The 23,525-nt window shown below is 43.4% G+C and overlaps 3 protein-coding genes across 6 annotated transcripts; 1 reads left to right on the top strand and 2 right to left on the bottom strand.

The window, feature by feature from the left end:
• Positions 1-473: 473 nt before the first annotated feature.
• On the bottom strand, positions 474-21,695 carry LOC108603129 (serine-rich adhesin for platelets). 4 transcript variants are annotated; one of them, XM_033294115.1, is made up of 11 exons: positions 21,253-21,301; positions 19,509-19,549; positions 18,947-19,450; positions 18,698-18,894; positions 17,313-18,628; positions 17,172-17,250; positions 3,647-4,016; positions 3,309-3,591; positions 1,229-2,924; positions 986-1,169; positions 474-915 (listed from the first exon to the last, which is right to left on the bottom strand). In XM_033294115.1, the coding sequence occupies exons 3-11, from the start codon at positions 19,299-19,301 to the stop codon at positions 743-745; spliced, it is 4,653 nt and encodes a 1,550-aa protein (XP_033150006.1). In that variant the 5' UTR covers positions 19,302-19,450; positions 19,509-19,549; positions 21,253-21,301; the 3' UTR covers positions 474-742. The 4 variants fall into 4 exon arrangements, with proteins under 4 accessions (XP_033150006.1, XP_033150005.1, XP_033150004.1 ...); XM_033294114.1 differs by lacking the exon at positions 21,253-21,301 and adding an exon at positions 21,558-21,695 and having other exon boundaries at positions 475-915; positions 17,313-18,634; XM_033294113.1 differs by having other exon boundaries at positions 475-915; positions 17,313-18,634; positions 21,253-21,294.
• LOC108603130 (muscle LIM protein Mlp84B) lies at positions 12,090-16,013 on the bottom strand. Its single transcript, XM_017991650.1, has 2 exons — positions 15,915-16,013; positions 12,090-14,461 (listed from the first exon to the last, which is right to left on the bottom strand). Exon 2 carries the CDS (start codon positions 14,358-14,360, stop codon positions 12,885-12,887), a length of 1,476 nt encoding a protein of 491 aa, XP_017847139.1. The 5' UTR covers positions 14,361-14,461; positions 15,915-16,013; the 3' UTR covers positions 12,090-12,884.
• A 198-nt stretch (positions 21,696-21,893) lies between the features above and the next one.
• On the top strand, positions 21,894-23,518 carry LOC108601688 (secernin-3). Its single transcript, XM_017989598.1, has 3 exons — positions 21,894-22,137; positions 22,227-22,414; positions 22,470-23,518. Exons 1-3 carry the CDS (start codon positions 21,979-21,981, stop codon positions 23,191-23,193), a joined length of 1,071 nt encoding a protein of 356 aa, XP_017845087.1. The 5' UTR covers positions 21,894-21,978; the 3' UTR covers positions 23,194-23,518.
• The last annotated feature ends 7 nt before the right edge of the window (positions 23,519-23,525 follow it).

Here is a 23,525-nt window from a genome sequence, read left to right on the forward strand (position 1 = left end):
CTGCATTGAGGGCATTGCTGCTGTTGCTAGAAGCTAATGGTGCAAATAGAGAATATTGTAGCTAGGGTTCAACACACGTTAGTTGCTTATGTTTGTGCGTATGTGTATGTGTGTGTGTGTGTTAAATAGTTGCATGCAACACAGAAAGCAACGATGTCCATCGCATAGGAAAAAGTCCAAATGAATACAAAATAAATGAATTTAGAATTTTGTAAAGTTGTTTTTTGTTGCGGTTACATTTTATTCATTTTTGAAATAAATAAAATAATAAGAATTCAGTTTTGTGGTATAACTTAAATTAATTTGTAGCTTGTCGAAATGAAAATACACGAATTGGAAACTTAAAGTCAAATTGTTGTGTATAACTTAGCATAGTCATAGATTTAGTAAGTTAAGCTAGTTACAAAACAGTAATTGTAGCAAGTAAATTTAAAACTAATATATATATGTACATGTTTAACTCTTGTACCCAGTTAGTTATTAACTTAAGCTAGTTAGAATCAGGCTATATAGTATGTAGCGTAAAGAAATTATGACTAAGGACTGGCTGATCGGCTGACATCTCTGATGTAAGTTAATGTACAGTTTCAATTTGAAAGATGAATCCTCGCTCCAGTGGCCATTAGCGTTAAGTGTGAACATTTGTATGTATGTGTGTGTGTGTTTTGTGTGCGTGTGCGAGTAGTAGGTGGATAGGTAGAAGTTGGGGCAGTTGCCTTCACCAAGCATGTTGCATGTCTCGCTACTTACCATGCGCCTCGGCTTTGGCGTTGTTTATTGCATTGTTCAGCGGTATCTGGAGGCGCGCATTGACGGCCAGCAGATGATCGCGACGCGCTATCAAGCTGGTCACATGCTCCTCCAGGCGCAGATTCTCGCTTTGCAACTGATGCAGACAATTGAGCAATGAGGCAACTGAAATGCAAAACAAAAGATTAACTTGGACTCTGACGCTTTGACTTTGTGGGCGTTTAACCATACTCACTGTCGAAATGCTGCGCTTGCTCCATAAGAAACTGTGAGCCCTGCTCCCACTGACGCTCCAGCAGCTGCTCGAGGCTCTGCGGTATGGGCATGTTGCCATTCATGCCACTAATGCCACTGAACATGGACTGCAGCGGATTTGGCGCCATTGTTGTGCTGCTGGCGGCAACTGCTGCAGCATTGCGCTATGAAAAAAGATAAAATGTAAGTTGAGTTCCCACTTCTTGTTTGCTGTTAGACTCACCTGCTTGCCGGGAAAGGGCACGCCTGTAAACTGCGCATTGATTGGGTCGGTTGTGTAGATGGCATGATCCTGCACTTCCATATGCAACTGCTCGGATAGTTTCTGCGCCACACTGCTGCTGGGATTCACATGATTGCCCAGCATATGTGTAGCCGTGTGGGCGATAATCGAGCTGGCACCAGAGCTGCTGGCGCTGCTTATGGCGGGCGTGGCTGGCGGCGTGGGCGCGCTCACTGGCACACTGAGCGGGCCAACACCATTCTGTAGTAAACGCACATCCTTGAGATCCTGTTGCACACTAGCCGCTGCGGCTGCAGCTGCTGCCGCCGCCGCCAGTGTTGCATCCTTGGCTTTGCGTCCGCGTTTGCGCACATTGCCAACAACTGGAGCTGTGTTGAGTGTTGTTGCTGCTGTTGTATGCATGGCGCTGCCGATTTCCGAGCCTGGTGAGCTGGGCGGTGAGTCCTTGATAGCACTAACCGGCAACATGGGCACATCCAGTTGATTGCTAATCGTTTGCGCCTCATAGCTGAACTTTAATCCACCGCCGCCGCCCATTTGCAGATTGAGACTGCTGCTGCTGCTGGTTGTCGTTGTTGTTGCAGCATTGCTCATGGGATTGAGATCGGGAGTTCTGTTGCATTTCGTTGTGGATTTGTTGTTGTGCGACATTGTTGTTGCGTTTGTTGTGGTTGTTGTTGTCGTTGTGGAAGAAGTATTTGTATTAATATTAATAAATTGCAATATTTCTAAATCTTCATGTTGCTTTGACTGCTGCTGTTGTTGTTGTTGCTGTTGCAGCTGCGCAAATTGACTATTGACTGAGCTGAGGCTTGTGGGCGAAGCAGTGGCAGAGACTGAGGCGCTAGTGTTTTGTGCTAATTGATGCTGCTGCTGTTGCTGCTGATACAACTGAGTTTGTTGCGCTCGCAACATTTTCTTATTCAGTGGCTTGGCAGCAGCAGCAGCAATGTTGTTGCTTCTATTGTAGACAGCAACATTTTGCTGTTGTGGCTGTGGCTGCGGCTGCAGTTGATGGGACTGGGACTGTGACTGGGTGGACATGTTAACAGGTGAGTCTGTTAAGTTGACAACATTGTTGCCGCTTGCCGACGACATTGAGGATGTGGAGGAGCATGAAGGCGATGCTATGTTTTCAATACCGTTGCTATTGTTATTTTGATTGCGCGTATGACGCGTAGCAGTTGCAATTGGTGGCGAGTCTATGGAGGATGTGGACAAGGACTGCAGCATGACCACCGGCGAGCTGACCGCAGGCGTTGCAGCTTGCGGCGGCGGTGTGGGCGTAGCACGATAGTGTGGTGAACTTGTACGGCTGCCACTGCCACCGCCGCTGCGGCTAAGCTTTTCAGCGGCACTTGTTGCAGTTGCTGCTGCTGCTGTTGTTGGTGGCACAGCCGCTGCAACATCGCTGGCTTTGCCTAATACTGCGCTGCGCTTCTTGCCCGAACGCGACTGTGATCTAACGGGTGGAGTCAGGGACAATGACGAAGCGGAGCTTGACGTGGAGGAAGAAGAGGACGTGAAGGAGTGCAGTGCTTGTTGCTGTTGTTGTTGTTGCTGCTGCTGTTGCGATTGTGACGACTGTTGCTGCGGTGTTTGGTGATGATTGTGGTGGGTTGGGTGCGTCTGGTGGTGATGTTGATGATGGCTACCACTTTCACCAGAGCGCGATCTACGTTGTTGTTATTAACAAGTGCATTGTGTGTTTTGGATTTTAGCGTTTAAAGCAGAGAACAAAGAGAGAGAGAGAGAGAGAGAGTAATTTTATAAATGGCGCATTTTGCTTGTGTGTGTTTGAGTGAGTTAAAAACGAAAAACACAAACAAAATGTTATGACGTGGTGAATTTCAGTGTAGTGTGGTGAAAAGTGCAACAGTCGGCAAACGGTGGAAATGATAACAAACAAACAAATGACACAGAGCAACATTCAACACGAAACTAAAACACAATGGAAACTAGGAGACTCAACTTAAGATTACAATTGTCCAGCAGGCAACACAAACACAGTCAAATGATAATTAGTTAATGACAGCTGATCTATATCTATAGTATGTACCTGCTACGGCGAGCTGGTGACGCTTCCTGTTCCTGAAGCTGCTGCACACGCGTCGTTTGCTTTTCAAAACTAATCTTTAGGTTGCCGCTCTCTGTAGTTGACGCCGTTAAGTTGGTAGTGCCAACGACGCTGCTGCTGCTGCTCACTAGAGATCCCAACGCTGGTGATGATTTGCCGCTTTGATGCTGCTGCTGCTGCTGTATGACAGAGCCGCTGCCACTTAATGGCGCGCCAGCTATCAGCGGCGACTGTTGCGCTTGCGTTTGGGCGGACGTGTGCGTTTCTGGAATAGCAAGAGTTGAGTTTGAGGATTCTATAAATTCAAATGATGCACTCACCACTGTTGTTGGGCAAACTAATGCCAGGTACATTGGCGGCAGACAACGGCACCGATACAAACAAGCTGGGCTGAGCATTGTTGCTGCCACTGCTGGCAACTCCAGTTACACCCAAAACTGAGCTGCTGCTGGTGTTATCCTTGCTGCTGCTGTGTTTGCTGCTACTTTTGCTGGCTTCTAATTTGGCATAGCTGGATGCATTTGAATTGCTGGAGCTTGAGGTAGTGACTGCTGCTGCTGTTGTGCTTGCCGTTGTGGCTATTGGTGTGCCGCTGCTGGCAGCAACAATTGTTGCTGTTGTTACCAATGTTGCATTCACCTCGGCTGTGGCGGATGTCTGATGCGTGGGCGGACTGAGCTCTGTGCGTTGCTGTAAGAAAAAAAGAAACAATTTAATTAGTTTTTAGCAGCAATATATGTATAAATAAAAGTGTATAATATAGTTGGGCACGTCTCACTCTCGAGCTAACATCTGTTGATAACCTTCATTGCCGCGCTTATGTTACTTATTAGCGGTTTCTTCTTGTGGTCATTAAAAATGTTGTACTCGCTTCCGGCAAGCAGCAAGCGCACATGTTTATGCTTAAAAGTATGTGTGCACACATATGTGTGCGTGTGTGTGGGCTTTATCATATCATTGAGCAATAGTTAATGGACGGCAGCAATCAGTGCGAAGCTTAACTTCTTGCTGCTCCACATAGATTACAATTGTTGAAATGCACTGACAGAGTCGGAAGACAAAATACACACACATACAGTCACACGCACGCACGCATACAGACAAACTAAAAGTGTGTAAAAGCTTATCGCAGCCAACTGATGCTGCATGGCTATGGCAAAGCTGCAGTGGTAGAGGCATTGCAGCCTGTTCCAAAATGAGTCAGAGTCAGAAAATGTGCAGCAACAACAACAGCAGCAACAGCAACAGCAACCGCAACATGCTGTGTCAAAACTTGGCGAGGGCAACAAATGTTGCTGCAATAATAGACAAGTTTACTTCTCTTTTAATATTTTTGTTTTGTGGTTTGCCATATGCAGCCGCGACACACACATACATACATGCTGACAATATTACGTATGTAACTGTGTGTGTGTGTGTATGCGAGTATGTATAAGTTTATTAAATGCAGCAGCAACACAGACTGGGAACAGTATTGTAACCACCCAAGCTCTCTCTCTCTCTCTTGATATTTCTCTCTCTGCCGCTGCGTGAGCGTTCATTGTTTATTTTGGGTGGTGGGTATAAAGGTGGGGGTTCATTGGCTGTTGTTGCTGCCGCTGCTGCTGCTGCTGGTGTTGTCATTATTGTTGGCTCTTGTTGCTCTTGTAAGTCACGTAGACACATAAACTATGCATGGCGTTGCCACCTGGCGCCAAGTTCCAATCAGAAATCATAACTAGGCGCTCCAGCGTTGACATTTTACCTGCCTCTGCGCTCTCGCTGCTTTGCTTTGCTCTCTCCTGCTGTTAACTGGTTAAAAAGTGTCAAATTACTGCATAACACCTTCACGCCTTATTTAATTTGGGTCAAGTCAGCAGTGAACAAGCGCAAAACGTGCCTCAAAATCAAGTAGTTGCATCTATTCTAGGAAAGTGTATGCAAACATTGAGCAGCGGCAGCTGGTCGCTTAACAATGGCTGCCGCCGCCGTCGCTGATTATCCTGTTGCTGCATCATCAGGCTAATGCCTAATGGTCCAACGAATCTGCAACCCCTTTGCATCATCAAATTGCGCTCACTGTACTTCCGCACACATTTTTCAAACTGTTGTTAATTCCCTTCGTTTTTTTTTTTTGCAAACAAACAAATTGAATAAGCACGAACGGCAGGAAACAAAATACCAACTATAAATATTATATTAGCGTGCGTCTGAAAGCTTTGCCAAAGTTTCGCAGGACATGCGACGCTGTTGTCGACAGCAAAAGGGTTGTCCTTGTCCGCTTTACGGCAGGAATTTCGCAATAAAAAAACAACAAATAAAAGCCAGGCAATGCTCGAATTCCATTCGGGGTTAGAGCTGAGAAAAAATGCAAATTGAAATTAGACATAAAAACTAGCACCGCATGCAGTTGTCAACAAAGGAACGCTAACGTTTTAACAAATATCCTTTGGGGCAGACTCGGCTTGCTGTAGCGCATACCTGAGACATTGACGGGATATACAAGCAGCAGCTGTAACAAGATCGTAGGCAGGATCAATCAGCCGCCAGCAGGCAACAAAGAAATGGAATGGAATGGAAGCAAGAAAAAACGAAGAGAGGTAGCTGCGAGCAACTTGGCAGCTGTTGCTGACGCAGGCACACAGGATACTTCCCATACAGCAGGCAGCTAAATTTATCCTTGAGCGCGCGCGCTTAAGTAAGCAACAAAAAAACGTAATAAAAGGGATAAGACGAACAGCTGGTCTGGCCGGGTCTGCCCTGTTCTGCTCTGCAGTAGATCACGTAGGCAGCAGCAGCAACAGGACCAACGAACCGCCCTAAATGTCACTTACACTAATCAATAATTTGAGCGCCTGCCCCACGACTTTGATAGATGCATGCGGCATGCGTTGCAGTTGCAACGAGGGCGACCCAATAATTGCCAGTCTTTCCCCCTTTGGCGTTGCATTGCTCTGGAGCTGGCAGGTGGCAGCGTTCGCAGGACATTTATGCAGGTGCTGGTCCCGTTGCATGTTGCAGGCATTTAAATTATTGATGAAGTGCCAAAGACTTGAAAACAGAACGCGCATATCTTAATACGAAATGAGTATCGATAAACAATTACAGTGAAGCTAACGAGGGCAACGCCATGGGCCGTGAGACAATTTAATTATTAATGTGCACAACTTTGGCTAATTTCAAGTAGTTTGCAGTTGCCTGCGCTCCTAAAATAGTTTGCGCTGCAGCTGGAGCTGTCAGTTGAGCGCAACATGGGCGCCATTTACTTACCCCGGACAGCAGGAAACGTATTTTTAAATTGTGCGGGTATGTGGTGGTGGCGGTGGCAGTGGCACCTACAGCTGTAGCGCCAGTTGCTGCACTGCCGCTGGCTCCCAGATAGGAGGGCGATGCGGATGCCGAGCCACCGACATATTCAATGGTGGCCGATGGCGTTGTTGAGGCGGAGGATGGTGATGAAGAGGCGGATGTTGAATGCTGATGATGCGCGGACTCTCGTTCGCGTTCCCTATCACGCTCCCGATGACGACGATGCTCACGATGCTCGCGATGCTTATGACGATGCTCCTTGTCCTTTTCGCGCTTTTCCCGCTTCTTCTTCTTGTTCTTGCGATGCTCCTTGTACTCGGCCATCTCAATGTGATTGTTATTGTTGCCCTCGGCTGTGGCCGCCATGCTCACCATTGTGGCCGTAAAGTCCAACGTGTTGCTGACTGTTGTGGCAGCGACTGCAACTGCCGGCGCCACGTCCATTGGCTGCGCGTCCAGTGTGTCCATCATCATCATTTTGTTTGCTTTGCTTGGCTGTTGCTTAAGTATTCTGTGGGGATCACAGTTTTGGCTTCTTTTTGTTGTTGTTGTTGTTGTTGCTGTTGCTTGGCCCCAAGCCAGGTTTGCTTTCTTTTGTGCTTTGACTTGGTCGTTTAGCGTCAATTTTGTTTTGTGCACTGCGATTAGGCCCAAAAGCAATGGCTGGCAACATAGGTTTGCTGTCTGACAGTCTTTGAATCACTCTCAGTCTTGGACTGAGCTCTCTTTCGTTCGTTCGCGCTCTCTCTCTCTCTTACACTTTGATTGAATCGGTTTGGTATTGTTGTTGATTCGGCTTCAATAATATTATTTTGTATGCTCTTTGCTCTTTTAGGCTGTTCTTTTTTTTTTGTTTTTTCAAATCACATTCACACGCACTCACACATATGTGTATAAACAACAATCACATGCACACATTTATTTGTATCTGTGTGAGCCATCTGTCGAGGTGTGCGTGCCTAGCTCTGCTGTTGCTGTTGTTGTTGTTGGGGTGAATAACTTGCGGCGGCTGTTCTTCCTCTTCTTCTCGTCTCTCTGTTAGCGTAAACGACGCGCGCTCTCTTTCTCGCTCTCGCACACTTTAAACACACGGAGCAGCAGCACAGCAGTCGCAGAGATTCGACTCGTTTATTTTCTTCATTTGCTGCTCCACACAAAAACACAAAGTGAATTTCTTTTAGTTGGAAATTAGCTTTTTTGTTTCTGGCAACATTTAAAACATGTGCTTGACTAGCCACGTGAACGATTTAAATACACATGTATACACAATTATTTAAGCACTCTCTCTGTTGGTAATGTACAATAGAATGAAAGACAGCTTTTCGTCAATGCCCGACAACACTGGTGGCTAGAAAATGTTGCACACTTTGCGCGCGTTTTATTCACAGTACATTACATTAACAACTCCTGATAATGAATGACAAACAATTACGAGTTTGCAACAATTTACACAATTTACAACAAAATATGTAAGCATAGAGCCAGACATGCACTTCTTATGCATGCGCAAGCACAAACACATACACACTAAAACAACTTAAAAAACGAAATGAGAAGACAACGAGAGCGGCCGCGACAATGTTGTGTATCGCTGGCCGTGCGGAGTTTTACTGTGAACTCTCTCCGCGACGGTTTGTGATGCATGTAGCGCGTACGCAGGCAGCGATACCCAGCGGGAATTTCACACATGACTTTGTGCCTGCCAGCTGCGTGAATATTTGGGAAAATCTGTATTTTCCCTCAGGTATTTTTAGTTTGCATTTTTACAGCATTAGCAGCATCTAAAACGTTGATGTAGTTTCCATCACATTTGTTTAATTTGCGTATGTTTAGCTTTATCCAGCGGCAGTCCCACTGGGTGCAGAGCGCATAGGTGGGAGAGAAAAGCGCTGCTCTCGCTCGCAGTTGCTTTCTGCAGCCGGTTTTCAGTGGGGGATTATTGACATACATACAAACGTACTGAGTTTGTGTGCATATGTATGTATTGCATATTATGTCTGCACGTAGGCCAGACGACAACAACAAAAACAAAATGAAGCGCATAAGAAGTCGAACTCGACGACAGCATAAAAATAAACACACACATACACGCATACATATGTATGTATGTTAAAACGTAACTTAGTCTGCATGTAGCTGGAAAAGCGTCACCCAGTGGGGTAAAGCGCAGCGATAAGGGCCAGTAAATCGAAAGGGCCACAGTTGCTGATTAGAGCCGATTCACTTTGGGCCAATGCTAAAATTCGAATTCAAATGATACAGGTTGTCGATAGATAACAATGACAATGTTATCAATTCTATAAATGGTCAGGAATACAAGAAAGCCATGGTAAAAAACAAACGGTAAATAGAGTTGGAAAGCACAGGAAGTTACATATTTGTTCGTTAAATTGTGCTTAATAATTTCAAACATTGTTGCTGCCAAACTGTTCTCAGTCATTCACTTTTGCTGGGAACAGTCTGGCTGCTAACGCCTGAGAGAGAGAGAGCGGCACACTCAGAGAGAGCAAGAGAACAATTTATTGCAACATCGTGTGCGTGTGTGTGTGTGTGAATTTGTTGCTTGTGTGTGGTTTATGCAATACTGTTAACAGAGCAGCGGCGGGGGTGAGGGCGGGTGCTGCATGCAGGTTAATTCTACTGTTTTCTTGTTGTTGTTGTTGTTTTGTCTGAGGAGAGCCCGTCGACGACGACGACTGAAGAAGACAAAACAGGAAAATGAAAAATAATTGAATTGTAAGGCGATGTTTACTGGAGATTGCGGTGTGAAGAGACCACCAGACGCTTGCAATTGCCAATAAATAAAGCAAAAAGATACAAGAGCGAGTGGCAGCGGGAGCGAGAGTGAAAGATTCAGCATAATTTGTAATGCAAATAAATGATAATGCAAAGCCCAAAAAATCATGGAGCGGAAAAAGTAACGTTAAGTGGCATTTACCTGGCGAACCTTTGAGAAACGTGCCTGTTTTACAAAACAAACAAAAAACACAAGCAAAATGAGCACAAACATTGCCGTTGCTTGGGGGATTCCTTGGACGCGCCACTGGGCTCACAAATTAGAAGGTGACAATGGCGCCGTCGCCATAAAAAATGTGGAAAATTAATTTTAATATTACGGTTGCTGCTGGAAACAAAGAAACATTGGCTATGTTTGATGGGCACTTTGTTGTGCTTAATTAACAATCTTAATATGCATTTATATGTTCCAGACAGTAGCGCTCTAGACAGCTTGAGGGTCATTCAACTTCAAAAAATATGAAGGAACAGGGAGCACAACGTCAAATATTTAAACAGGCTACACATATTTTGACTTGGCATACGGCACTAAGTAAACTCATTTCATAAATGTTAAACAAAAAGTGCAATGGTTTGGTAAATATGCATATGGAAGATCAAAGATTCAGTTTCCATTTGCAAATGTCAACAGCACAGGCAAATAAAAGCCAAAAATAAAATATTAATTATCAGGAGTAAACAGCAGTAATCTATAACTATTTGTAGCATCATTAACTCAACTGTACGTACATGCCACCAAATGTGGCAGCAATAAAACACAAGCAGGACACGTGTCGCAGGCAGACGACACGCTAGCTAAAAGCCAAAAAGGTGTTGCTGTTGATTTTTGTTGCCGGGTGACGACGACGTCGAAGGATCCACATTAATTGCTTTGCGAAAATTGTTTTATGTTTATGACTGTTTTTGAAGAAAAACCATTTTAAGCCTGTCATAAACTGCGCAGCATAAGACTATATAATTTTCCATAAAATATATATATTTGGGCTCTTGACATTTGGACTGACAAGCGCATATAATTGCATGCAGACACAAGTGACAAATTTATAAATTATCACCCACCACCCACCAGCCCAGCCCAGAGGTCAGGCAGTGTAACCACCACCACCACCACCAATGCTATAACCAACAAGCTACAGTTCAGTTTAACCACACAGCGTGAGATCCTTCCGTTTTTAGTTTTTGATTGTTTCGCTCGAACTCTCCCCTGTCGACATGGATTGTTGCGTTTGGCAATAAATGTGGTTGGTTTTGTAAAATATAAAAAAAGGCAATTTTAGCTGCTGCTTTTATTATATTTGATAAAAGGGAAATTTCATTTTGAAAATCAATAATAGCGACATTAAATGCAATGAAGTCACGTAAACAATAAATCTATATAATTGGATACAGTTCAAATACAATCAAATTTGATAAATATGAGCATTATTTTGTTTTTTACGCAATCTAAAAGTAATTTATAAACTCTATGCCAACGCATAAATCCATTCGCACTCGTGATCACAAGACATTAAAGATTAATTTAAATCGCATATATAAATATATCCATGCACTATATATAGCGCACATCATTAGCGTACAGAACGCTTGACGTTGTTTATCAACTTTTGTGCTTAAGAGCCAACATTTCATCGCATGTGTCATATGTGCAAAAATTTCAAAAATCGAATCACTCAGAAATAGACGATGACTAGGAAGGTCTAAATATATTGCATAGCTACGTATCGAAAGGCCAATACAAAATACAAAATACGTAAACACACACACCTGGTTGCACACAATGGCCTTAGACGATTTATTTTATGTTCCTGAATTAAATAGCGTGAAAAAAAAAAACAAAAATGAAATAATATAATATATGGCCTGCCCACCTTGCATGGCAACAACAAATTAATTAATTGGCGCTCAACTATAAAATTGTGTTGTCTAGTTCAGATCTTCCCAACAACTTGCAACAACTTTATATGCGCCGCAATTTACTCATAAAAGTGCATGTACTTTTCATAGTTTGCAGTGTATGCAAAAAGGATTTTGTAGCTGATGACGCGTCCAACTTTGTGCCAAACGTCAAGTCAATTAGTTTTAAGTATTTTTGCTTTTTCAACAATACGCAAGCAATTCTAAACATTTCAATTGTTACGCTTTCGAAACTTAAGAGAGCCATCGCACGTGGCATGTAAATATTTATATTAAACCTTAATACTCTTGAGTGTAAGAGAGTTTTTTAGCTCAAGAGTGCAAACATTTTGTACGCATATGATATTAAGCATCATATTTATATTTAGAAAATATACGAATACGCCTATGGAACATTTCGAATTCTTCTATATTTTTTTTTGAGCATACAAAATGAGATCTATATAAACACACACGCACACAAGTATACATATGTGTGTGTGTGTATATATATAGACATTATGCGAGTGTGTTAAGCAATTATTTTGTTCAGCACAAGTCGGTCGATCGGTCGGCTGCTAAATATAGACCAGATGCGGTGGCTCAATCTTTAACCCAAGCAAACCACCCGCCACCAGAACTAACCCAAAACAGCAGAGAAAATATTATTTTCAATACACACAGGTATGCAGGCACCAATTAAAATTAATTGAACAAGGTGCATAAATTGGAAAATAGAAATTCCGTAAAAACATTTTTTGATTTTTAGTTGTTTTTTTTTTTTTCATGGAACCCACCAGGGCATAATATATTATTGCTTGTTATGTATGGGTGTGTTGTTTTATATAGAGCGAATCCAAAGCGTAGCATGAATTTGAACATTGCTCATAATATTTCGCAATTAGCACTTAAAGATATAGAAAAACTAAATCAGTTATAATTATTATAAGCGAGCAATAGCTCTGTAGTATATGTTTGGATTTTATATATAATAAATATCATGTTGGAGCATATAACATACTTTCGCAATAAATTTCTTGTTAAACAGTATATAGAAAATAAAAAAACGAATGCAGCTCACTTCGCTTCCATATCCAAAAAAAAAAACTAAAACTGCGCTACAGTTGACAATTCTTTAGCTGTGCTCGTCTCAGTTCGCCTGCATATTTTAATATTTATATATTTTTTTTATATTTTTTTTGTGCCTGTGCCATTGTCGGTACTTGTTTCGTTAGTTAACGTTCGTTATAAAGATTCGTATTATGCTTAAGTTTTGTTTTCGTAAGTTCTGAACTTGATACATTCATTTTTTTTGGGTTTTTTAAATTTTTAAAATTTTTATTAAATTGTTTTGCGTTTTTAAATTTTTTTTGTGTGTATTTGTTTGTTTGTTTTGTTCATAGAGCTTATTTCTCACATAACCTAAGACAAAAAACGTTTGCAGTTACTGCAGATCGTTCATCAAAAAATCGTTGGAAAAAACCGAAGACTAAGCTAGCTAGCAAGTTAGTAGAATCTTATTTTTGGGGGGGATTGGGGGGTAAACAAATTTAAATCGGAACGATTGCTGGTTAGTGCAGATTAGAACGTTGTCAGAGCGCCAGCGCCCAAGCCATAGCCCACGCCCTTGGGTCCAAAGTTGCGGCTGTAGCAGGAACGGCAGTAGATGTCGCCATCGGGTCCGTCGTTAAGATTCGTCGAGTCCAGAGACTTGCGGCAATCGGAACAGTAGAAGCAACGCTTGTGCCAGATGCGGCTCTTGCTGATCATCTGCTCGGCGGCAAAGACAGCGAAGCCGCAACGCGGGCAGCCGCCGGACGTGCGCGCTCCGTTCAATGGACGGCCATCGGGATACATCATGGTGGACTCGCCCGAGGTGGAGACCAGCGTGGGAGCGTGGCCATAGCCAAAGCCCTTGGGGCCGAAGTGCTTGCCGTAGCAGGCCTTGCAGTAGATGTCGCCATCGGGGCCATCGCAGGCCAGCACGGAGTCCAGTGGGCGATGGCAATCGGTGCAGTTGTAGCACTTTCTATGCCACATCTTGCCCTTGGAGAGCTGCTGCTCGGCGGCAAAGACAGCGCCGCCGCAACGTGGGCAGCCCTCGCCCTCCGGTGCCTTGATCGAGGTGGTGTCCGGATTGACGAAGGGGCGACTGTTGCTGATCTGGTCCTCGGTCAGGCCGTCGGTCTGCAGAAAACCAGAGCCGCAGGCGAAGCCATAGCCATGTGGGCCCCACTTCTTGCCGTAGCAGGTTCTGCAGTAGACATCGCCATCGGGGCCATCGGTGGCATTGATGGAGTCCAGCGTCTTGTGGCAGTCTTTGCAGTTGAAGCACTTCTTGTGCCACTCGCGGCCCTTCGACAGCTTCTGCTCGGCGGCATAGACAGCGCCGCCGCAGCGTGGGCAGCCCTCGCCGGGACGCGCCTGAATCCTGTCCACCTCGATGGCGGCACGCATATTCGGAGCACCGTCGTCGGTGGCATAGCAGTCGGACTGCAGCGCGCCGCCGCCCTGGCCATAGCCGTAGCCCTTGGGGCCAAACTGCTTGGCATAGCAGCCCTTGCAGTAGATGTTCTTGTCCGGCGCCTCGCAGCAGAGTATGGAGTCCAGGCCCTTCTTGCAGGTGCCGCACTTGAAGCACTCCTTGTGCCAGCTGCGACCGCGTGCCAACATCTGTTCGGCGGCGTACACATAGCCGCCGCAGCGGGGGCAGCCCTCGCCTTCGGGAGCGCGCGCAATGGCGCGTGGCTCCATGCGAGCGCCGTTCCTGACGGCATCGTGACCGTTCTGGAACTGTGGACCATTGTCGATCGAGAGTGTGCCGGCGCCAGTGCAGAAGCCGTAGCCCTTGGGTCCGAATTTGCGTCCGTGGCAAACCTTGCAGTACAGCTCGCGCTCGTGCTCTGTGCAGTTGGTGGAGTCCAAGGATTTGTTGCACATGGAGCACTTGAAGCAATTCTTGTGGAATACATAGCCGCCGGCCAGACGCTCCTCAGCAGCGTAGACGCTCTTGCCGCAACGCGGACACTTTGGGGACTCGATCGGTTGCAGGGGCATTGCTTTGCTTTTATTTATTTATTTTTGTTTATAGCTTAAAAGAGGACTTCTGGACTACAATTTTATCTGTATTGTGTATCTATGTATATTATGCTTATTATCTGAAAGTGCAAACAGAGAGCAGAAGAAATTGCGATCATCGTCTCGTGCTGCGTGTGGCGTGCGGGTTGCTCAAGCGTTGGTGAGTGAGATGAGATGTTTCAAGATCAAGATGATTCAAGCGCTGCATGAGACAAAAGTAACTAAAGTCGGTAATCAAGTCCAGCTGCAAGTGTAGGAGTCCCCACCCCTCGCCATGTCATTGAATTGTTTATCTAATAATTACTCAACTTTAAACGCGGCGTATACGTAATATAAGGAATAACTAAATTATGCTAGCAAACAAAAATGAGTAATAAATGTGTATCTATCTAGCTGTCTATTTGTTGGCAAGCGAACATATATTTATAAAAATAACACAGGTAAGACAAAAAATAAAAAAAATATGATGACAAATACATTTTCGAAATTCTGACGTCTATTCTATGCGCTGTCTGTAAGTTTAACTAGCGTCTGTCTGTGTCTAACTAATGCAGTTAGGTTAGTGCAGTTGAAATAACGGTTATATGCTTTTTTATATATATATATGTATGCATAGATAGCAGGCACCTACATATTGACACAAACACCACACACGGTAAACAACAAGTACTGAACTGGAAGATTGCTCAACGCAAACTAATCTATAGAATTTTGAGTGCACACGGCACAGCTTTGGTGGTGCTCACTACTTCTCTGAATTTTATTTCATTTTTCTGTGCGCTTTTTGATTTCAACAAAATGTTGAGTTGAGAAACTTTAGATGTAGCGCAAAATTTTCATCTAATATCTCGCAAGAGAGTGAAATGGAAATATATGTGTGTGTGTGTCTGTGTGTGTATCTCAAGGCGTCTGTGGTTTTTCAACTTGAGTTCACACACACACTGAAACTTAGCTACACGCATAGGTTGGCTAGCAAAGTTTTTCATTTCACATTATTCGTCTATTGTTCAGTTTTCTTTTTATATGCGGTAACAGGCTGAAAATGTAGTGCGAAAAAGCAACAGCCAAATGATTAGTACTAATTTATTGTTAACTGTTGTTTACAGTCTGCAGTAAGGTCATTGCAATATTATTTTAAAAACTCTCTCTATATGAAACATTTGTTGCTGCGCTGCTGCTAAACTGAACTGCTGGAAATATTCACGCAGCACTTTTCTATTTTTCACTCAACTGATTTTCACTCAACGACTCGTAGTTTTCACTAAAAAACAGTTCTATAAATACAAGATACGTGTGGGAAACAATTTCTCAATGGAGTCAGCTATATTGTTTTCGTTTTTTATAGTTCTTTTGTCGCTTCTTCTTCTTGTTGTTGTTGTTGTTGTGTCAATATGTGTGCCAAATTTTTACGTCGCTGCTATAATTAAACTTTATCATATGCAATTTACAGCTTTAACCGATATTTAACGCGCTATAGTATATTATGTCAGCTGCTGAGCATTATGTATGTTATGCCTTGTTTTTCATATTTACTTTTCGTTCGTAATAATAAAATTCGCAGTAAATTTTATTTCAGCTTGTTTCTTAATTGTACTAGGAGCCTTTTGGCTTCGGTTAGCAACGATTTTCGACTGAGCGCGCTACCAAATTGTCAACTCTTGTGTGGACTCTAAGACATTATATCTGCACACGGCACGACTATAGCGACAATAGACAACGAGATGCTTGTCGCCAAAGCTGAACGATAGGGATGACTATATAGCCAACAACAAAAGCAGCAACAACAACCCAGCAAATTAAGCAAATATATATATACAAGCATAAAATGTATTTAATGTAGACTCATTGTCTTGAATTTGAACAACAAAACAGCAATTCCAAAAACGAATTTAACAGCCTGCAAGCCCAGATTAATAACAACAAACTTATAAATTATTTGTGTGCAAGAAATTGTCATTTTAAGCAAGAGATATATCAATTAGTTAACTATGCACTCAATTATATTTGCAATTTGCAACATTCTTAAGTGCACATCATATTTTTGTAGATATTAAAATGCACTTAATGGTGCATGGCACATCAAAATACCAACACACATGCATCAATCAAATTGGCAAACAGAAATAGAAAATACAAACATATATACATATATGCATAATTAAATTGATTGCATTTAAATTGTTAAATGCTCTAAGTATGATATTTAAAACTAAATTATTTAGCTGCTTATTATATATAACTGATCATAATAATTTCTTAAGCTTAAAGTAAATATAAATTGCCTTAAGTCTTTGTTAGCCAACATTTTAATATCAAAGTGTTTTACTGCTAAATTCTACAGTAAATTTTCCTTTTGAACACCCACACAGGTGAGTTACACATGTTTTTTGTCTATATGTATGGGTGTGTGTGGGACACACCTTGATGTTGTTCAGCAAGGTGTATGCATTAATAATTGCATTTCTACTTATAAATATGATACGAAAGTTGGCAAAGCGACTGCGCTGTGGACTCTCAACTGGCACGCAGTGCGAGCAAGTGAAATGGCCATAGGAACACAGTCTATGGCAACTATTCAGTTGATCCTTTCCAATCGACTATACGTAGGCAGTGATGAATAACATAACAGCAACGCGCACTGGCACTTGACAAGTTGTAGACAAATGTAAACGATTAGAATAACAAGAACGAATGCGATAGAGAGAGAGAGAATGCGCTCAAGAGCGGCGGCATAGTTTGCACTCAAGGGAAACAATTTGTTTATTAAAGAGAAATGCTTGGGGCACTTACGCGTTTGGAGCTCTTCTCAATTTCCTTTTCAAAGTCTGTTAGCGATACATGCACATCCTTAATTAAATCACGATATGAACTAGAATAAACAAGTTAATGTTATTAATAAAAGTTTGTTATTAATGAGCGCATTGCTGCTACCTATTGTGATCATCCAAATGTACACTGGTCACCTGCGACTTGGCTGCATCAGTCTTGCGCTTCTTTGATGAAGTCGCTGAGGAGCTGTTGCTGGCTAAGGATTGATTGCTTTGGCTGCTGGCGCCTGCAGCAGCTGTGCTAGTTGTGCTGCTCTTGCTGCCATTGCCATTGCCACTGCCACTTGCAGCTGCATTGCTGTTTGCCAGTGGATTTGCGGACGTACCAGCGCCCGTAAGATTATCCACACTGCTCGCATTGCTGCTGCCAAAGATTGTTGCATCCTTTGCTGCATTCGTATTAGTTGCATGCAGCTCGCTGCCAAAGCCGCCGCCCAGCAGTTTGCCCGCTGAGCTGCTGCCTGCTGTAGCTGCAGCTGCTGTGGCACTTGAGTTTTGAGCATGATTGCTATGCTCGCTGTGCGTTGCAGCAGCCAAACTGCTGGACACATGTGCCGCGGCGTTAGTGTTGGAGCTGTTACTGTTGGCTGTGCTTGACACTTGCGGCATGTGATTGCTACTGCTGCTGCTTGTTTCCTTGGCGCTTTCCTTTGAGCTTTCTTTATTTTTCGATGATTTCGAAGACTTTTCGCGTGAAGAGGAAGACGATGATGACGAAGATGAGGTCGATGAATGTGAAAAACTGTTGCCTATAACATCTTTATCTTTATCCTTGCTGGAACTGGAGCTTGACTGCTTGCTGGCGCTTTTGCTATGCTTATCCTTGTAACTGCTGCCAGAGCTGCTGCTGCTCGCTGCTGATTTGCTGCTGGAATTGTTTGCAATCTGTGATGAGCTGCTGCCTGTGCCTGCTGTGGCGGCTACATTGCTGCTTTGTGCCTGATTGCCATTGGCGTTACTACTGCCACTGCTTGGATTTGCCGCAACAGCGCCGCTGTTCATGCTGCTGCTACTACTCGCATTATTATTGTTGTTGCCACTGGTGTTGCTGTTGTTGTTGCTGCTGCCGTTGTTGTTGCCTGGCAATAAGCTGGCAGCATTAACAGCGTTGCCTGCATTGGACGCACTGTTGGAATTTGACTGTGCTGCAGCATTGCTGGAGCTGCTGCTTGAAGAGCTTGACGACTTGCCCGAGGCATTTGATTTGCGCTGCTTTGTTGAGGATGAAACATTGCTGGCCGAACTCGATTGACTGTTGGAGTTAGTTGCTAAGCTGCTGCTGGTAATTTTGATGCTTGTCGCCGAGGTTGAGGCTGAGTTCATCGTGGAATCGATTTCCTTTTCGGGCGATGAGCACGAATCAGAGGATGTGTCATGTTGTATGGGTTTGTAAGGCGGTATGGTTTTGACGTTTCCGCCCTTTTTCTGCAAAATATTGCAGACCAACAATAAGTAATCAATCGTTAAGTTTAAAACGCAGCTACATACCAACTTGCTATAATGATGCTGGCAATAGCCACAGTACTTGACATTGTCCAAATAGTTGCCAGCCTCCTCACATAGCAGGCCCAAGCTCTGCGCACAGGTCACATGGAACTGCTGCTTGCAGTTGGCCTTGTTGCATTGCATGCAGGCGCCCACATTGGCGCGATTCGGTTTGCCAATCTCCAGACAAATGTAGCAGGCTGTCAATAGTCACATTATATTAAAAGTTCAATAGCTTTATGCTTAACCTACTTTTTGAGTAACGCTCCTGCGGTATTAGTGTTAATATAATGGGTTCCATTGTGGTCACATTGCCGAAACGTATTTCGGGTATATACAGCGCGCAAACGACATGAGCCCAGCCGCAGGTGTCGGTCTTCTTGAGCGCCCCATCTCTGGAGGGGCAGATCTGACAGCGTACGCGCGAGGTGCGCTCCAAGGACTCGCATTTGCGACAATACCAGGGTCCAGTGGGTACGGTAACGATGCCGTAGCATGCCTGATGCACGGCAACGGTGCAATTTTGGCCGTCACAGTAGACGAGCGGGTTCTCCGGCCACCCCCGCTCGTCGGAACAAACACAACAGCCGCCCACCATTTCCTTCATATCGTCCAGCTTGAACTTTTTAATTTTGATTAATTTTCGATTCAAGTTGGTGGACTGAATGGTGTCGTCGTTGCTGCTGCTGGAGTCTAGCAACTCCAGTTTTGCATTTAGTGTTGAAGGAATTGCGTACGCTTTTTCGAACTTTTAAGCTGCAATTAATAGATTTATGTTAATGCAAATTTAATTAATTTTTAAATGCATGCTCACCAGTAAAATTAGTCGCGCTAGTCTCTAGGCACGCTCCAAAGCTGAAATTAAATTAAGATTTGTTATTAATTACTGCCAGATTGATAGGCAAATGTATCGATGTCAAGTTTAGGTTTTGTTGCATTGCCAGGTGTCAGCGGCAAGGTCGTCACACAATAACATTGAGTTGCAACTTATTTATTAAATAATCATTTACAATTGCTAAACAGAGATAGAGATAGCGCCAATGTGCGCACCATTCACACAAAATAAACTGATGATTGCTGTTGTTGTTTGCAAAACACACACACACACACATATATGTACTCAAGTATGCAGATGTATAACTGCTCAATGTCAAGGTATTTTGTCGGCGCCGCCAACGCATACATAGGTATTGAATATTTTTGATTGGGAACGCACAAATTATGGTTATAAACATATCAAGCCGCACACTGATCGAAACTCATAAAATCCAACAAGAAATTTTGGTTACGTGCTCGCGCACCGTTTACACTCACACGCGGCGGCGGCGGAGAGTGGAGTTCATTGAACTTGCCATGTATGTATGTGTCTATTTTCTGAATGTAAACAAAGGCAAAAGTGAAAAATAAAACTATATGCAAATGTTGCATTAGTTCAAATTCATATTATGCGTTTTCGTACCACTGTACACAGCATAATTAGCACAAAAAGTTAGATATTTGCCTATGTGGGTCGCAACTGCAGAGATTTTAATGCTAAAACAACAACAACACTAATAACAACACAATCATAATTCATACGGGATGCGGCATTCATTCATATATTTGTATGCCAATGCATATGTACATGCATATGCGTGTGTTTGTATATGCGGGTGCCTTCTTGTACCGTTATTGGGTCAACGTGTTGCCAACTGCCGAAAATGCGGCTGAGATGCGCGTGTTGCCAACAGCGAGAGCAACTTTAGCGCTGTAAATGTAAATAAAAGCACTAGAACATATACATACACACACGCGCGAACACACAGACACAGAAACGCGTCTGTATATAAAACGAGGCCGCTCCACACGCAGCTTTTGTAATGTTTACAATACGTTTTGGGGAAGAGGCAGAGCAATGCACTTTCGGCAGACAGATACATACGAAGATTACACACACACACACACACACACAAACTCGCACTCGCACATAAACACGACTGTATATAAAACAGAAATGCCGCAAAAGGGAGCGCAACGTCTGTTTTTGGGGGAGGAATGTAGCGGCACTCTATACAAAATACATAATATTGCTTTTTGCTTTTGCTTGCAAGATGCTTTAACGGGGGCTGGTCTGAGTCTGGAGTTGGAGCACTGAGGGTGGTTTGTGCTCCGCTTTCACACACTTAAAGCTTGCCACATAAAATTTAATATCAAGCGGTTTTCTCACAAAATTTTGTGTATACTCGAAGCTTGAAATTATTGATTTTCTGAGACTTGATTTAAATTTACTAGCCTCGGGGGCTTTAAAAAAAACGTCATCACAGTCCAGGGTGAAAATTTAACCCAAGAAAACAACAAAAACTCGTTTTAAGGCAAAAACAACATACAAAATAAGCGCGCGGTCAAAGTGGTCAAGCAACGCAAAGCGGCACACGCACGCACACACACACACACACTAACACAAACTAAGAAAAAATAAAAGAAATTGTATCTGCTTAGGGAGCGGCCCCCCACCGAAACCAACAGACAGTCTTCTAAACTCGAAATTCTTTCTAATTATGTTTGTTATTTTCACGTACGCACTGTAGATTCCTATTGGACGTGCTTTTCGCAAAGTGACTATTGATTTTCTTTACCACTTTGTTCACTTTTACAATATTTCACAATTGCAATTGCACTTGGGCCTCTTGTTTGGCTTTTATTTCAATAGCTCGAGCGGTAAATATGCCGTTGAATTTGGTTAAACCGCAAAATTCGAAGAGTGTCGGTCCAGCCAGCCGCCCACGAGTTACAACGCACGCAAGTAATATAATCAACACACGAAAAAAGGCGCTGAACATCCACCAGCAACACAAAAACACCAGCAACAACAACAACAATTTACCTTGTAACTTATTGTTGTTGTTTCACTCTTCCTCGTATAAATGCAATACGCCCAAATGAGACAACAACACCTGCAGGTCTTTGACAATTCTTCAAAGTTAAACGATAACTTTACGCGCAAGTTAACTATTGCACAGCAATTTTGTTGATGTCAAACGTCAGCAAACGAATATATTTGCGAAATTATTGAAACTTTTTACGAAAGTACAACTTTTTACATCGACCGTATTTGTTGTTTTATTGTATTGTATTCCAAACGTTCCTCCCGCAAGTATCATCCGTTGACTCCACCACAGCGTTGTAGATAATACATGCGAAATTCGAATTTCAATTTTGTGTGTGGCAACCCTTAAAATGTGAATGCTGTTAGGGAAAAATCAATTTTTTAAGTCTGTGCAAATATTTAAAGTCGAGCAAAGAAAATGTCATCGAACGCTGACTGCTTTGTGGTGCTGCCTCCAAAATGTTCGTCTGACTCTTTAATCTTGGGTCGAAATGCGGAGGATGCAACAGCCGTGGGTGGCATAGGTGTTTCCTCGGAAATTTGCTACTTTGATGCAAGTGCCGTGCTGGAGGGGAAGGTGGGCACACAGCCAGACAAGCTGATTGAAGATGAGTCATTTTGCACACTTGCCACATCTAACACTTTTCTTTTCTTTTTACAATTAAGACTGATGGTGGCGCTGCCTTGGAACCAACTAGTGATACTTTACGTGTAATATTGCAAAAACCCCAACCCGGCGTCTGGGGCGGCGATTACGGGTCCAATGAGAAAGGTGTGACTGTTGCACTCACTTGGAGTACGGGCGAGGAGCAGGCAAAAGATACTGATAGTCTTTTAGCAACGGATATAGTGCGGTAAGAATATTTCTCTAATATATGCTGTTGGATATATTTCTTATATCTGTTACAGCATTACCTTGGCGCAGTCCAATGATGCTGAGACTGCTGTGGACCACATTGGCTCGTTGGTGGCCAAGCACTGCAATGACAATACCAAAGTTAACTTTATAGTTTGTGATCCATCGGCCGCCTGGATATTAAGCAGCGCCGGCAAGGTCTGGGCAGCCGAAAAGCTACAATCAAGCTGGCAGCGTGTGCCTAGCGGTGGTTTGACTGTAACTAGCACAATTGACAAGTCTAGTGATGGCTTAGACACATCAGTTAGCTTTGCGGCTGCCCATGATGCAGAGGCTGAGGCTTCCACAGCCGATTGGTGTGGCGTTAAGCCGGAAGGTGAGGGCGCCTTTACGCAACAGGATATGTTTCTGACATTGCGCTCAGCTTGTGGTGCTGATTCGCGTGGCGCCAGCGTGTCCGTGTTGAGCGGCAAGGGTGTGTCGTGTCATTGGTTTACCGGCACTCCTAATGCCGCCGACTCTGTGTTCAAGCCATTTGTATTTGCGCCCAAGCCGCGCATTTCGCCGCTAACCCAATTGCAGCCGGACTCCAAGGAGACGCTGCTGCACAGCCTACATGCCAATCGCAAGCCTGCTGCATTGGAGCATCTACGCAGTCTGGAGGGCTCCTGTGTGGATGAGTTGAACAATTACTTTTCGCTCCAGGATCATGCCAGTGACGAATTGGACGAACTACTCAAGGACTGCGTTGAGGCTGAAGTAAAGTTCTATCGCTAGACAATTATAATAACGATTAACACATTTCGATATTTAACTAGCTTGCAAGCAAGACAACGCGCAGTTAATCCAAACTTGATAGGCTTTTTTTTTATATGCTCCTTAATGCAATGCAACGACAGGGTATCTTTGAATTGATTTATTTGTATTTTGTTTGGTGCAATTTCCATTTGTTTTGTTTAGTGTGATATTTATGAATTTATTTTTAAACTTTTCTACTCATGGTACGTGCAATCTCGATCTTGAATTTTTTTTATAGTATTATGCGCAACGTTTTTGACATTCCAAGTGTTTAAGTAGCATTTTGCATTTGCATAAAAAATATATATATA

The sequence above is a fragment of the Drosophila busckii genome, chromosome 3R, assembly GCF_011750605.1.
Source record: "Drosophila busckii strain San Diego stock center, stock number 13000-0081.31 chromosome 3R, ASM1175060v1, whole genome shotgun sequence".
In the NCBI taxonomy this organism is placed as follows: Eukaryota; Metazoa; Arthropoda; class Insecta; order Diptera; family Drosophilidae; genus Drosophila; species Drosophila busckii.

Bases quoted from the DNA above. Each gene is read 5' to 3' on its own strand.
- LOC108603130 (XM_017991650.1), bottom strand. From the start codon at position 14,360: ATGCCCCTGCAACCGATCGAGTCCCCAAAGTGTCCGCGTTGCGGCAAG.
- LOC108603129 (XM_033294114.1), bottom strand. From the start codon at position 19,301: ATGAAGGAAATGGTGGGCGGCTGTTGTGTTTGTTCCGACGAGCGGGGG. The intron at 18,895-18,946 runs GTAGGTTAAGCA...GACTATTGACAG, and splicing joins GCAGGAGCGTTACTCAAAAA to CCTGCTACATTTGTCTGGAG. The intron at 1,170-1,228 runs GTGAGTCTAACA...CTTTTTTCATAG, and splicing joins TGCCCTTTCCCGGCAAGCAG to CGCAATGCTGCAGCAGTTGC.
- LOC108601688 (XM_017989598.1), top strand. From the start codon at position 21,979: ATGTCATCGAACGCTGACTGCTTTGTGGTGCTGCCTCCAAAATGTTCG. The intron at 22,138-22,226 runs GTGGGCACACAG...TTTACAATTAAG, and splicing joins GTGCCGTGCTGGAGGGGAAG to ACTGATGGTGGCGCTGCCTT. The intron at 22,415-22,469 runs GTAAGAATATTT...TATCTGTTACAG, and splicing joins TTAGCAACGGATATAGTGCG to CATTACCTTGGCGCAGTCCA.